The following is a 15,017-nucleotide window of genomic DNA, read 5'->3' on the forward strand; positions in this document are numbered from 1 at the left end:
TGCATCTTCATCCCACAGGGTCTGTGTTACAGCAAAGCTTTAACATTTCCTGAAGGACGTAGTATGATCCCAGAAGCATTTTGCAATGCTTGTAATTTTTTGCATTTTTTCCTAAAACTGTGGAAAAGTAAGAGAGCAATGCTAGTCTGAGGCTTCAGTAAAGACAATTGCTTAAGCAAGTAGTTATGTTTAAGCATAAAACTCTTCCCAGTAGCCCCTTGGAGACTTGCAATAAATGGAGATTTGGGCATGTCTTTAATAGTAACTGGATGCATTGGAGATTGTACAGGAAGAGACTGGGTAACTTGACATCCTTCAGAAGTACTTGCAGCCTTAACTGCTTATGAATATTTGTCTCAAGTACATACCTAAGCTTTGTGTGAAAAGCAGAGAACTCTGTGACTGTAAAATTTGTTCCAGGATATTCCTGTGAGTTTCTGGACATCTGTAAATATGAAGGCTCATAGGCTGCCCTATAGCCTTGAGCATGGTTAGTCATTCATTGAGACAGAAAAAAGGTAAACACATTTATTTTCTAATTTTGGATGTACTTCATTAGGTGATTCATTCTGATGCAGTGAATGTGTCTAAGCATCTTCTTTTACTTATTTGCCACTTTTTACTGTGGTGGATAATGATAAAATTCTGCATACGCTGATTATAAGATGCAAATACAATGACAGTTACAATTCATCATGAATTTGGATAGTCCCAGATTTAAATTTTAGTACCAGACACTCAGGAAAGGTTATTATCCTAAAATTTCATAATCAGAAGAGATGCAATAAGGCCTTTTTAATCCTGTTCAAGTACATGAAGAGTATCAATATTCAGTCTGAAAATCAAAACCTGTGCAGAGATGAAGAGAGGAGAGAAGAACAGTGATGCTGTAAAAGAAATGTTGTTGGTTTCACAGTGATTTTCTCATTCTGGTTGTGGTTGTAAATTTGAGGAAGTTCCCTTCTTCTCCTATGAGAAGAAGTCCCTCAAAGCACTGAAGCTGCTGCAGTAGCTTTAGAATAAGCAGCCAACACTTGCTTTTCAGTAATGTAATAGGGGATCTACACCACCCTTGTGTTTCTGTATAAGAGGTATCAGTGATGTCAGTGAATTGCTGAGGACCTGCCAGCAATGTTAAAAAAGTAATCTTATTTATGTAGGTATATTTTTCTGTTTGTTTTTGTGATATTAAAATAAGCGGAGCAGAAAATGATAGGTTTTTCAATTTTTTTTTTCTCTGAGTAACAGTCACTGTCCAGATAAGGTGAGAGCTAAAAGACTTCTCTTCTTCATACCACATAATATGCCATTTTCATTTTGTGCTGCTTATAACCCTGAGTGTCACAGCTTTCTATTCTAGTCTGAATAGTCAATGAAACATTATGAAGCCGATAAGAAAAGCTGGTCCCCGTTCCTTGGCAACGGCTGTTAAGCAGAGCTGAGTGCTGTTGATTGAGGAGATTAGCTGCCAGAGATAAACCTCCTCTTTTTGCTGCCCTGCTGCTTATCTTTCCACCCATAACAAGTTGCACCAAATATGACAGCAGTCAGTGGTTTAGGCAGAATACGAACTTTGCGGCAAATGAAATTTGTGCAAAACACTTCGGGTGCTGACGTTAAAATCTTGAATTTATTAAAATTTTGCAGGTTGTTTTACGGGCTGTAGTTCCTTGACTTAGGGATGAACATTTTTATTTGAAAGGGTGATGCTCCAGACGTGAGAGAAATGGGATGTCCTGTTGCTACACTGAAGATAGTAGCAAATATTCATAACAGTTGTCTCTTGCTGCTGTTCTCAGTGACACTGAAAGAATACATGAGCTACAAAGTAAAATTACTGCAGCTACTAGGAGTGCAGAATTTGGATTAAAAATTAAAAATTGACTATTATGCTTGATGTCTTTGGGAGAAAAGGCTATTGAATATTAAACAAAAATATCTGGCTACATCTAAATCTGCTTCACTCTGTACATGGCTTGGAAATCTTTCTGGTTTCAGTATATCCACATTACATTTCATGATAGAAGCATTGTTGCTGACTCAAAAATTAGTGCTGAGATACGACCAGGGAGAGAAGCTGGTGACTTTTTCTGTCCTCAAGATTTGCATTTCTGTCTCTCCTTTCCCATTTAAAAAATATTGGCTTCTCCCTTTGCTTTCATAAGTGAGTCTGCAGTTCTGTTTGTGTTTTTGACCTTGGGGAGGTCTCTGGTGGTGCCCACACCATCACCCCATATCTGCTGGCCCATTGCAAACCTCTGTGTGGGCCAAAACAGGAGCAGAGGCAGGGCTGGTTGTTGGATAAGAGGGGAGTGCCAAAGCACTGGCAGAAGAGTGAAACTCTGAGTTGACATGCTCAAGAAAAGTCACCTGTGTGCAGAGATCTGGGTGAATGGTTATCCCTCTAGTAAATGTCATAAATTCAGCAGTATCATTTAAATGTGTCTGGTTATTGTCAATAATGCAGCAGAAGCTTCAGAGTAGTAGAGTTTGAGTAGAGGCATTTCCCTTCACACAGGATTGCAGCCCCTTTCTGTTAGATCTATCAAAACATATTAAAAACCAGTGATGGCTTCTGCTGGAAAACATTCTGCTGGAATGGAGGAAGCATCAACAAACAGAGTTAATATTTTCTGTGTGGTTTTGTTACTCCAATCAAGAATCTGTCACCTCATAAGCAATGTAGTATCAGGAAGACATTTAGAAAGATACAGTTTGATGCTCATTAGTAAAATATTATTTCAGTGGGTTATTTTGCTGATTCTGAAGTCCTGTCTTCCAAGTTTTTTATTTTGTGTATTTGATGAATAGTTTTTTTCATCCTTTTGTAGCATGAATATTTTGTTCAAAATTATTTTTATTTATTCTATCTTCTTTTAAGTATATGTGCTGAGTGTACAACTTCTGTACTTAACCACTCCAATCACAGGATATTCTAAGGGTGGGAGCAGCTTAAATCCAGTCCCCAAAGTCCAGTCAAAGAATGTGTTTTAATTGTATAAAGTACTTTAAAAGCTCATTACAACTTTTAAGTATACACAAATGTTAAGCATTTTATGTGAGTTGTATGTATTCTGTGAGTAAAATAGGAAGCAATTGGGGGTTGCATATGTCACATCTATTGAGGGGTCTCTGTACCCATTCCAAAAGAAGTCTTGCTTTTCAGACCCCTTCTTATCATAATTTCAGATATTGCTGGTCCTAAAAGCTGTTTTGAATAGTGGCACACAAAACTGAGGAGAATACTTCTGAAACTGCTCCCAGCCCTGTTCCTGATCCCTGTTCCCATATCATTCCATCTGTCTGCAGGCTTGCTTAGAGAGACAAAAGATCATCTGCTGTGCTGGAAAAGGCATTTCACCATAGGGCTTTTTCCAGCCCATAAATAATCTCCTTTGCTTCTCTCAATGCCCTTTCCAAAGTTTATCATTCATCTTCAGATTTCTTTTCAGAACCCTGCATTCCCGTGCTGACTTTACCAGTGCTGCATATTGAATGATGTCACCTCCTCGTTTCCACTTACTGGTGGTGTGTTCATATATCCCCAGACCTTCTTTGTGCTTTTGCCCTCCCGTTGTCTCAGGCTGGACACTGGGGTTTCAGTCAGCTCAGGAGGACTGTAACATGTGCTGCCCTTCACCTGTGCCCATTAGCAGAGCTGCAGGCAGGGCTCTGGGTCTGGCACACATTTAGGGGAAAGTTGTGTCAGGACCTCTAATTAGTTGTAACAGAAATAACTTTCCTGGATGCAGATGCTGCTAGATGATCTGAGGTATGTAGCATCATATTTAGCTATTTCAACGCACAGTTTTCTTGAAAACTGTCAATTTTTTGTGTTCTTCAAACTGTTCAGTTGAAACTGTTGGCCTCCTAATGTCAAAGTTTCAGTGAGGTGCTTGGCTGTTCCAGTGCCCAAGCCTAATCTGCCAGAGGCAGCTGGATGTGCTGTGGCTTCTGTAGGCATAGTTCAGACTTGAGCAAGGTGTAGAGATTTCTGAGATACCTCCAAACAGTTTTAATCAGGCCATAGGGTGCAGCACTCTGAAGTTATCCTTGTTTATAAAGATTTCCCCTCTCCTCCCCTCCTGGAAGGATTCCATTTAATTTTTCTGCTGATGTTTTCAGGTTCACATAATGTAATTTTCCATAATTTTAAAAATATTTCTTAGCTAGGGAACAAGATGGAGATCTTTATTGCTATAATTCCATGCACGTCTGAAGTCAGTTCCATTTAGGAATAAATTCAGTAACTCAGCTTACAAAAGCAATCTGCTGTCTCAATAAATATTGTCCTGCAAAGATCTAGAAAGCTTCTAGTTTGGCAAAGGACAGAAATAAACCCAGTTTGCTCTATTAGACACTGCAGCTGGTGAATATGAATGGAATGGTCATTAGTCATGTTTTCACGAGAACAGTGTCTCCTCCAAACACATAATAACTAACTCTTAAAATATAAGCTCTTGGCACTTAGGACAAGTTAAAACTTTCAATACTTTGTTTTTAATACAAAATTAAAATTAATGCAGAAATGTATTTTGCTGAACGTGTTTCCTTGCAGAGTTATTTTTGCCTTGGGAATACAGATGCAAGAGCAGCTACAGTCTGATCACACAGTGAAGACATTGCCAGCACCAAAGTGGTTCTTGGCACCAACCAAAAATGTAATGGGGATCCTTGAAGTGACTGAAGTACATCTCAGTGATGCTTGGAAAATTAGTATACATAAATAAGCATTAGTATATTTGCATCTCATTGATTCCATAAATAAATTCGTAGTCCCTCCAGTAATCTCTGTTCATAAATGCATATTGAGAAAAAAAAAAAAAAAGAGAGAGAATTGTTCATGTTTCACCATTCCTTGTTGCTCTGTCTTAATTTTAAACAGTGTAAGCAATAGGAGCTCCATTACTCTTCCAGGAGGGAGCTGAACAGCTCCAGAATAGTTTCTCCCTGCTTGAAACTTGTTCTGATTCAGAATGTTCATTTTTGTCTTTTCACTCTATTTCTCCCAATAATGTCATAAATAATTAATCAACCAGGTTGCATAAATGTTTAGTGTGTCTTGTAAAGAATCAGGTAGTTCAATGCTTAAGGCTCTGTGTGACTGCCTCCTTTCTTTCATTTTTCTCTGAACATCTCTAGTTTATTCTTATCTTCCCCATAATGATGTGGTCAGAGTTTGGTGCAGTATTCTGTCTTTTTTTGAGGAAAAAAAGCCTTTTTCTAAATAGGCCAGGGCATATGCCTTAGATTCCTCAGTATTGAGATAGCAGTGTATGGTAAACCTACATGTTAATCTTGCAGTCCAGTGGCTAAACATCCTAAAAGAAGAGATAGCTTCATTGTAAGCCTACTAATACTTGAATTATACTTGAATTTAAAGTATTTATCCTCTTGGAGGAGGATTTATATGTTTAAATCTTTCCTCCCTTTTCTCTTTACTACCAGAATTGACCAGAAAGAGAGTTGCTGCTCAGAAGATTTTGATTGCAAGCTCTTTTTTCTTAAAAGCATCACAGCTAGTACTGTAGGCATAGTTTTGCTTACAAAAGCCCTCTCAACGTATTATGATTAGAAGTTATTGGGGTTTTTTGCTCAAAGGTTTTCTGGATTTGCCTCTGATCAAAATTAGAGGCAGATGGTTCCTGTGGCTTGCAGACTGTAGTGTAGATCCACACTGGATGTGGAAAATGTTGATATAGTCACCGTTTTCTAATCCTTTATTATCCTCATCACAGAGCCAAAAACATAACCTTCATGCCATGTGGTTACCTAAGGTGTGGAAAGTGCAAGTGTGCTTCTTTAAGAAATACCAAGTTATGGAAGCATTATTCAACTTGAACATTAGCTCTAGCAGCAAAATGTTAAGATTTGCTTTCTTTTAATCTCTACTTTTCCCTTTCCTTAAAGTCTCTCCTGCCCTCTCCTCCCAAGGCATGGCCATTATTTCGATGTTTGCAAGGCGTAAGTATGACCTGTTAAGCCTGAGCTTCATTTTTGTGCTCTGAGTCACATAAAGTAGGCATTGAAATCTGGACCTCTCATTCTCTTAGCTGAATAACTTGGGGGCTTTTTGGAAGCAGGCAGCACTTCCTTCATGGCAAGCCTGTTCTCCTCTTGCTTTGTTAGCCTGTAACTCAGTTTTTCACAGGCTTTTCCTTCCCTTCTTTTGCTGTACTGAGGATTTTTTAGTTACTTTCTCTACAATTTACATATTTCTGTTCTAACTTAAAAATTCTAAGTGCATAATGCTTTAGGACTGAACAATCCACCACTTAAATTAGCAGGTTAACACAAAAATAGTTACTGAATTTCTGTTCTGTGGAAGAATATATCTTTTTTTTTTTTTTTTTTTTTTTTTAATGTAAAGACTGAGTCCTCCAGAACTTGCAGTCAGATTTACTCCTTGAGACAAGGAGATCGTAATGCCCAGAGGAACTATTCATGCCTCAGATTGATTTGGAGCTTTGCAAATCCCAGCCCTATCACAGTATTTGCACAACAGCTAACTAATGCTGCTGTTAATGTTAGCTTTTACCTTTTAATATCAGCATATATTATGACTTTCATAATCACTAACATCCTACCCGATTTTTTCAATCAGCAGAAATATTTGGGTGTTTTAGGTTTGAGGAATTTTTCAAAGTAGACCAGCTATCCACATTTCTTTCTTAAATATCTGGGTCCAGAGAGTTGAGGAGAGGCACCAAATCTTGTTAGAGCTCTTTTATAGGACTGTTAGGTGATCTGGGTTGCAGCAGAATTTTATTAAAGTTACCTTTGCCTTCCAGGCAGCAGTTTATTCAGTAGCTGAGGAAGAGTGGACTCTTAGTTATCCCCTGCATAGCAATTTTTTTTTTTTTTTGTTGGATAAAAAAAAATCGTGTTTAGCGTGTCCTTCATTGTTTTCTGTATTTTATGGTGTTTCTATTATATTCGCAAAATAAATTTACAAAAATGTGCTGTGTTTTAGTTGAAGTTGAGGATTTACTGTTATTGCCTAATGTTTTGTGCCTCACACAGCAGCAAAAGCAGAATGCCACCCCATGCTCTTGTTAAACAGTCTCAATGCGCTTTCCTTACTTGTCTCTATAATGCTTTACATCTAGAGACAAATACCGTATCCTTTAACTTTAAAATCATATCTCTTCATTTTAAATAGCTGCCTTAAAGCCTTCCCCCTGCCTGTGAGCCATTGGGATAGGGCAGGACGGGCTGGTCTGGGGTGGCTGGAAGTGCTCAGGACTGTGTTGGGAGCACAGAATCCAGGAGGGGAGCAGCGTGTGCTCCAGGAGTGATCCCTGTCCACTAGATGCCACTGTTACTGCTCTGAAACGGGGATAACCAAGGACCACTGAGGAAAACAACCAGGCACTACGGAGATCAGCAAAACAAAACGACAAGGAGGCTTTAGAAGTTGGGCAGGGGGAGGTTGCCCCTCGGAGGGCAGCTCTGTGCTGCAGTGCAGCTCCCCTGATTGCAAGCTGCAGCTTTTCTGCTCAGCCCTGCAGGGTTTGTGTTGGAAGCACTGGGTTCACAGTTCCAAAACATTGCATGAGAATTGATGCTGTAGAAACCACTGCTGCTTCATCTGTATTGTCTCTACTACTTACAAAGTGACTATAGAGATATAAATTATGAACAAATCTTTTTTAATAGATGGAATATTAAAAGTATGTTTTTTACTGAAGACCTTACTTGTAAATGTTGAATGTGGATTTGTGGGCTATATCTTTTGAAATAAGCCTCCTGGCATGGAACTTAACATCCTCTTCAAGGAACAGTAACATTTAATTTTTTTCTTTTTTGATTTTTGAAGAGGGATTTTGAAAACAAACTCCATACTATGGGAAACAGCAGGGAGAGAAGAGTAAAACACTGTGACCATTTCCTTCATACTTCCAAAACATTTGACATCTGTGACCTTGAAGTTCAGTGTCTTGAGACTTTTGAGATGCAAATATGCTTCCCATTGGAAAAGGATTTAATTTCTCCAGTAAGCAATTCAGGCTACAACTGTGGGTTGTAACACTGACCTTTTTATTAGTCCTGGACCTCACAGCACCTTAAACCACTAGCGAGGGGAAGCAGTATGAAGTGATGTCCAAATTCAGTGAGAAGAAAGGATTATTTTTCTTACAGAAGGTTAAGTTGCTGTAGAATGATGCCCCCTAAAAACATTATAGCTGGTTCTGTCATTAAGTGCAAGAGCACAAATGATGCAATCCAAGGTGGCAGAAGTTGCTATTTGGCACACCACTGGCTCTGTGGCCTTTCTTTTTTACATAACACAGGAGCAAAGCACAATGACAGCAGAATGGGCAAAACTTGAGTTTTATACAAAGCTCTAATGGGCAGGTAATTCGTGCAAGGAAGCTGAAGTGTTGGTTGACCCATTTATGTGAGTACTGATCCTGTCTGGAGAGCTCAATGAAGAAGCATCTCACTGTTTCCTTGGTTAAATGGGTGTATTATTCTTCTGGTTTATTCTCTGGCTGCTGCAGGGAGTTTGAAGAGCAGAAGAACCAGGTGCTTCAAAGCATCTGCATGAAGGCTCCTTTGCAAAGGTCACTTGTCAGTGCCATGTGAAAGTGTCACTGCATGCAGATCTAAATAATTAATTGCTGCACAGCACAATCTTCTAATTTACATAGAACAACTTTTCAGCTGCCTGCAGACAAACTCCAGTACCTCTACCAGTCTTCATGCCTTTGCTCTGTAGCAAAAGCCACTCAACAAGAACCCATTCTCTTTTTGCTGGTATTATTCAACACTGTGCCATGTCGTGGATACGTCTTAATTTCAGCCACCAGATTAGCACACTTCCAGGATGGGATATATTTCTCTTGCCAAGGACAGCTTCTTTATTACAAACACAGGTTTGGTTTTTCTTTTAGGGAAGACCGCCTAAATAGATTTTCATGAATCTGCCCAATTTCAGCTGCCCAAAAATAGTGTTGCCTTCAAGGTGAAGGTTGTCACTCAGCACAAGTTTTCAAAGACTTTTTAGTACCTCTTAATCACTTGATGCCTGTCTCCTTCACAAAGTGAACAAACTGATGCAATCAACTGTTCAAAAGTGTTTCAAACTACAGGTTTTTGTGGTCTCCTTTTACATAATTCAGTACCTGGATGTCAATCATGAATGTAATGTGGTACTTCCTCAGTAGGTAATGGAGGTCATAAATATGCACTAATTCATGACAAATGGGCATTAATAATGAATAATGATGGGTGTTTTCCATTTTCTTTTAAACCTCTCTCAACAATCAGCTTTCCAGAACTTGTGTTTTGACTTGCTCATGGTTTAATCGACCAGTTGTAATTTTTTTACTAGAAGTTGATAAACATTCAGTGTAAATACATATATTATGCTCCAGGGTGTTGTCTTTTATTAAAGACATCTGACACTATTTAAGATCTTATTGGGCACCTGAGTTACAGTAAATTTGTGTCTTTAATCTTAGCATCGACCTCTTTAGTATGTAAATATTTTTCAAAATTCAATATTTTAAATATAAGCTTGTAAAAATTTATGTTTGTGTTTCTTCGCAAATATTAAGCCTATCAGCAAAAGAGCCAAATGGATAAAGAAACATCTCACTGTTTCCTTGGTTAAATGGGTGTATTATTCTTCTGGTTTATTCTCTTCTTTGAAAACAAATCTAGCAGCTCTCTAAGAGCCAACGTGAGCATGCTGTTAATGCAGATTTTTCCAGGTCTAAGTGTAACTTTTAGGATATTAGTGTGGAAATTTCTACTTTTTGCTGACAGCAACTGATAACAGCTTAATAACAAACACATATCCCTACTGATCTGTCTGAACCTTCCCTCATTCTGGGCCTGTGTAAAGTGCAGATGTCCTTTGCGTGGTACGTTCCCTCTCCTAACACAGCTTTAATGGAAGTTCAGTGTGAGCACACTCTCAGCAGCTATAGGCATACAGAGCATGGTGTCATTAAAACATCCCTCACTCTTTGAAATTCCTCTGCCCCATTACATCTAGTGTAAAATCACGGGGCTTTTCCACTTTCTTTTTTGCTTTATGCCCAGCTTTGGGCATTTCTCTCATTGTTTGAGGCCAGCTGGGTGCACATCAGGGTGCAGAAAGATGCACCATGTACTGACTTGCTGTAAATACCACAGTGACTGGGATGGTTCACGATGCCCACTAAGCTGGGCATTTTAAATATTCGCTGTAATTTAATTTAATCTGTTTTTTAAGTAAAAATGAGTTTTGTGCTGGACCTAAGCCAATTTCGACCCCACATCTGCTGTATAGGTTTCTTGAAAGTAAAAGAGGGACACCTTTGGCAAGTTTTCTTGGTAAAATGGCTCTCCCTGGCCTCTTCTTCCCCTGAAATCTGTGCAATTGAAAACAAGTTTATTTAAAAGACACCCTGAAAATTGAATGCCCAACTTCAATTTAATTTTTTAGGTCTTATATCTTGCTACAGAAACCTTATTAATTAAAAAAAAAAATTTAAAAAGCCAAAACACACCCAAAACCAAACAAACCAACCCAAATAAAAAAAAGAAGGCGTCAAGCAAACAGAAAAATCTGGGAAAATTCCAACTTTTTTAGAAAAAGCAGCTGAACTACGAAATGTATTATTTGCACGACTGCAGTCCATCTGTAATCCCCGGCACAAAGATCCTCTGTGTTTTAGAGCTGGTATTTGCCAAGCTCTCCTTGGGGCATTCTGCTCCTGCTCCCCTCTCCTGGAGCCGCGTTTAGCAGAGCCCAGCGCTGTTTGTGCTGCAGCCCCTCCAAAGCTCATTATGCCCATATTTCACTGGGTACAAAAGCCAGGGTAGCTTGCAGTTTCTCCCTAAGCAGTCCCAGTGTTTTTGGGTAGATTGTATAATGAAGCTCAGGCTCATGTGCTAATTGTTAATTTTAGAATTCAAATGGGTTTTGTTCTATTCAAACAAAGTAGGCTGAAGGTATCCGAAAACTCTGAGTTTAGGAAAATGCTTTGGTCTCTTTTGGAGTTTGTGAGTGAATTAGCTTTTGCGTCCATGGAGAGATCCTTAATTGATACTTAATACAAAAATTCTTCATTTTTACTGAATGTGTATGCTTTTCTGGACTCTAAAATAAGATAAGAATTATTTTAAAGATACATTATCTCTAAAAAAATGCATGAAACAATGCATGTTGTTTATGTAAACATAGGTGTTGGCACTGTTGTTTGTAGCCAGTAATGGTGGTATTCCAAAACAGAACTGGCTGTTTCAGGTTATGTTTCATTTTGAACAGTTTTGTTCCTAAACATTGAGATGTTCTTCTGTTCCTTTCTGAATCAAAACCTTATTCTTGTTTTCCATCCATTTACACGTTGACTAATATTTATATACTTTGCTTATTTTCAACTACAGCAGGTTTTTAAACAGAGATGAATATTTTAATCTACTGTTAGGCTGCTTTTCACATTGCATGTCAGAAAACCAAACTATATCTATCTATGTGGTTTCCAAATTAAACCTAGTTTCCAATAGCAAAATTAGATTCAGATGTAGGATTTTAATTTGAATTAACTTAATTTGGCAGTTGTAAGTGACAGGAGGATTGGAAGGGCAAAGAAAGAAAAAGTTGGCTAATTTCAATGAGGTATTTGTGGTTAACAGTGAGGGCTAATAATGCCCTTTTTCTGCATCCTGGTTTGGTTTATTTTCTTTTATGCCATTATTTGTGTTTAGTGAACAGCTGGGCCAGTAGTTCCCATTTGTAGTCTTTTAGCTCTGTGAAGTAGCACAGAAAGTAATGGACGTTTGCAAATTAATGCTCACCCTTATTTTCTGCTCATCTGATGTAGTTCTCCTTTTGGAGCATAGATGCAGTATCAGAGCAGAAGTAATTACTGTGTTAAAACTAGGATTGCAGTAGAATATTTTGCTAATTAAACTTGTTGCATTTAAATTGCTTCCTTTGGATCACAATATAGAAGAGAACTATTTTGAACAATAAATGAAACCACTTTCTTTCTCAGAGACCCAGAATTGCAGATGGTCAGATTGTATGTGAAGCACCTAGACTCTGAATTAGGCTTTTGTATGAAAGGGAGAAAGGTAATTTGAATGTTTGAACTCCCTGTTCCTCCCACACATACACAGGAAGCTTGCCTCAAAATGAACAATTCTCTAAATAAAGACTAATAAGAAGCTAAATTAATTAGAAGGTGTGATTTGAAAAGACATTGATGAGAAGAGTCTGTCATTTCAGACAAATGGAATGGAGCTAAATAAATTAGGCCACATTAATATCTCATTGTTCTGTGAGGAGCTTTCTTTTATTGCATTCATTAGAGAGTACTTCTTGAAATGAGCCTTTACTAGCCATTATGGATTCAGTTCTCATTTACCAATGCCTAACACACAGCTCCCACATTAAATATGTTTCAGCAAATCCACATAGTTTCTGCAAATTAATATTTCTGGATGCTGCACTTTTCATCTGCAGCATAGGCATTGAACATTAAGGTTTTCTCTCACTGAATTGTCAGTAAAGAAGCCTTACATCTAAAGATTTGGGAAGAAGTCTGAAAATACTTTATAAAATAAACTGTATGCCTATCTCATACAATAGGATATTCCTCCAGCTAATATTCTTCCCAGTATTTATTTATTCTGATAGAAAATGTCCTATCTCATGACTTCAGTGGTCCTTTGATAACTTTTTAAAGTGTCTTTTAAAGGGTTCCTTCAGTATATAATGAGGATGCATTGGAAATGCGCATCTCATCACGCCCTTCTTCCCCTCAGAAAACGAAATGTGTATTTTTCCTTTTCTTTTTGCTCTTTCCTGCAGATGGAATATTTGGGAGATGTCAGCGAGTGCCAGTAATAGACATCTACAAATATGACATTTCAGCCCCTGTTCTGCAGCACCTGAGGATCATCCTGGAGCAGCTCTCACACAGAGGTACAGTCAAAACTCTGGAGGGGGGTTAGATGCACTGGGCCTTACAATTATTTGTGCTCCCTCTGAGGTGATGTCTCCAGGAGTTTTTTGAAATATGTGTGTTTCAGCCCTGCTGGTGCAGACTTTATAAAAGTGAAAAGCCTTTGGATTCACTCAATCTGCCAGGAGGACCTGGGGAAGCAATTCCAGGAGAAGTGTTTCCTCCCTGTGTAGCAGGTGTCTGTGGCTGACACTGTACTAGAAAATGTTAGCATCTATGAATGCTGGTGTCACATAAATAAATCAGCAGGAAAGAAAAAAATTGCCTTTTGCACTGCAGCATATTTTAGGGTACATTGGCAGAAAACACAAAACTTCCAGTTAGCTGAAGTTCTGAACTTTCTAATGAATTCAGATAAAAAACTGCTCTGATTTCATTACCAGCTGCAGCTGGTCTGTTGCTTTTAATTTTTGTTCACCTTTCCAATGTTAATCTCTCTGCTCTTTCCAAAGCCAGAAAGGATTTTCCAGCTTTTGAATGGCATAACTTGAACTAACAAAACAAAACTTGAATAAAGTGAAATCCAGTAAGGTGAACAAACCTTTCAGATCTAATACATGAAATAAACATCTCTTGTAGACAGCCACTGGACCAAGATATTTTTGTAATCCAAATTATTCCAAGAATATTGTTGGATATAACTTTTAATATAACTTTTAATGATGCATTGCATCATCTGTGTGGGTGTTTGTACCTAAATATTTTCCAGTCACGATCTCGATGACAAAGTAGCAATATTGTATTAGCATGATGGCAGTTTAATCATGAGTGGTTTCTCAGAAGTTTGCAACTCTGCTTAGAGACTGGACTACTAGTTTGGACACTCTTTTAGAGCATCTAATATTTTTCAAGGGATTTATTTGCTGTCCAGCAGCCCATCCAAATGAGACAAACTCAGCAAAACTTGATTGTAGTAGCTCCTGCCTGATTAACAGTTACATGTGAATAGTACTTGTGGCTCTTTCATTTGTCATTTTTTAAAGGCTAAGTAATGCAAGCAAAGTAATGAAAATACTCTGTTGTCAGAGCAACACTGTATGAGTGAAAAAACTTGTGTTTGGGCTCTGTTTGAATCTAGTGAGGAAGGAGGCGAGGACACATTCATCTCATTAAGTCACCTAAATTAATACCTTAAGTATCGTGCACGTATCAACAGGCACTTGACCTATTTGCATGAGTATAGGTCAGGTGTCCTGTGTAAAGCTTCTCCTATGAGGATGTCAGAGGTAAGAGACCTGCAGGAGCCCAATGTCCTTGGGAAGGGAACATTCAGAGGGGGTGGGATACCCCAGGCCATCTCAAAGGATGCTCACCTGCCTCCATCTCCCTGCTAACCATAAGATTTTGGTTAGTTCAGTGGAACTGATGTGGCCTCCCCTTCTAAGTGCTCCTCTGATCAGTAAAACAACCCATCCCAGGACCTTTGTTATCCACAAGCCACCTCCCTGGATTTAACTTTTTCTGTTGCAGGAACCTGTAGTGTGCTTCTTTTAAGGAAACTTGAACACTGAAATGTGATCTTGTCACATAATTTTTAAAAGCCAGAAAATGACAAGGAAAACACAGATTGAGATCATGGTGAAAATAAAGGACTTTTGCTTTTATCTGCTTTACTCGTGACATTCAGAGATGCATAACTAAATGTGTGTATTCAAATGAATACAAAACTTTTGCAAGCTCTTTTTGTGGTCTCTAGGTATCCTGATGAAGGGAATCTTAAATATGTCTGTGAAACATAAGAGAATGCTGGAGTGCTCTTGCTCAAATCATTGATGTGATACAATCACTTTTTCTTTTTACTCTTAGTATCTTTCAAATTTTAGTTTAGTTTAGTGGGGACAGAAATATGGAAGGAATAGAATCAATACTTTCAAACTGATGGATTAAGGTTGCTAAGACAAGACTCTGCTGCTTACTGGTGCTATCAGATGTAAAACATCCAGCCCCAGGTCCTGTCTTCTGCCTGTGATGGTCACTCACACAGTTAATGCTGTTCTCCTGCACGGGGTGTGCAAAATGGGATAACCATTTCTGCAGTAGAGATAGACAAAA

General features: G+C 38.4%; 1 protein-coding gene across 1 annotated transcript in view; it reads left to right on the forward strand.

Moving 5' to 3' along the window:
* PTPRN2 (protein tyrosine phosphatase receptor type N2) overlaps nucleotides 1-15,017 on the forward strand; it is a 633,487-nt gene that overhangs the window by 144,364 nt on the left and 474,106 nt on the right. The window contains exon 3 of the mRNA XM_063415765.1: nucleotides 12,812-12,925. Coding sequence (XP_063271835.1) covers nucleotides 12,812-12,925 — 114 coding nt within the window. The remainder of the gene's footprint in view (nucleotides 1-12,811; nucleotides 12,926-15,017) is intronic.

Source organism: Prinia subflava, chromosome 1 (genome assembly GCF_021018805.1).
Source record: "Prinia subflava isolate CZ2003 ecotype Zambia chromosome 1, Cam_Psub_1.2, whole genome shotgun sequence".
Lineage (NCBI taxonomy): Eukaryota > Metazoa > Chordata > Aves > Passeriformes > Cisticolidae > Prinia > Prinia subflava.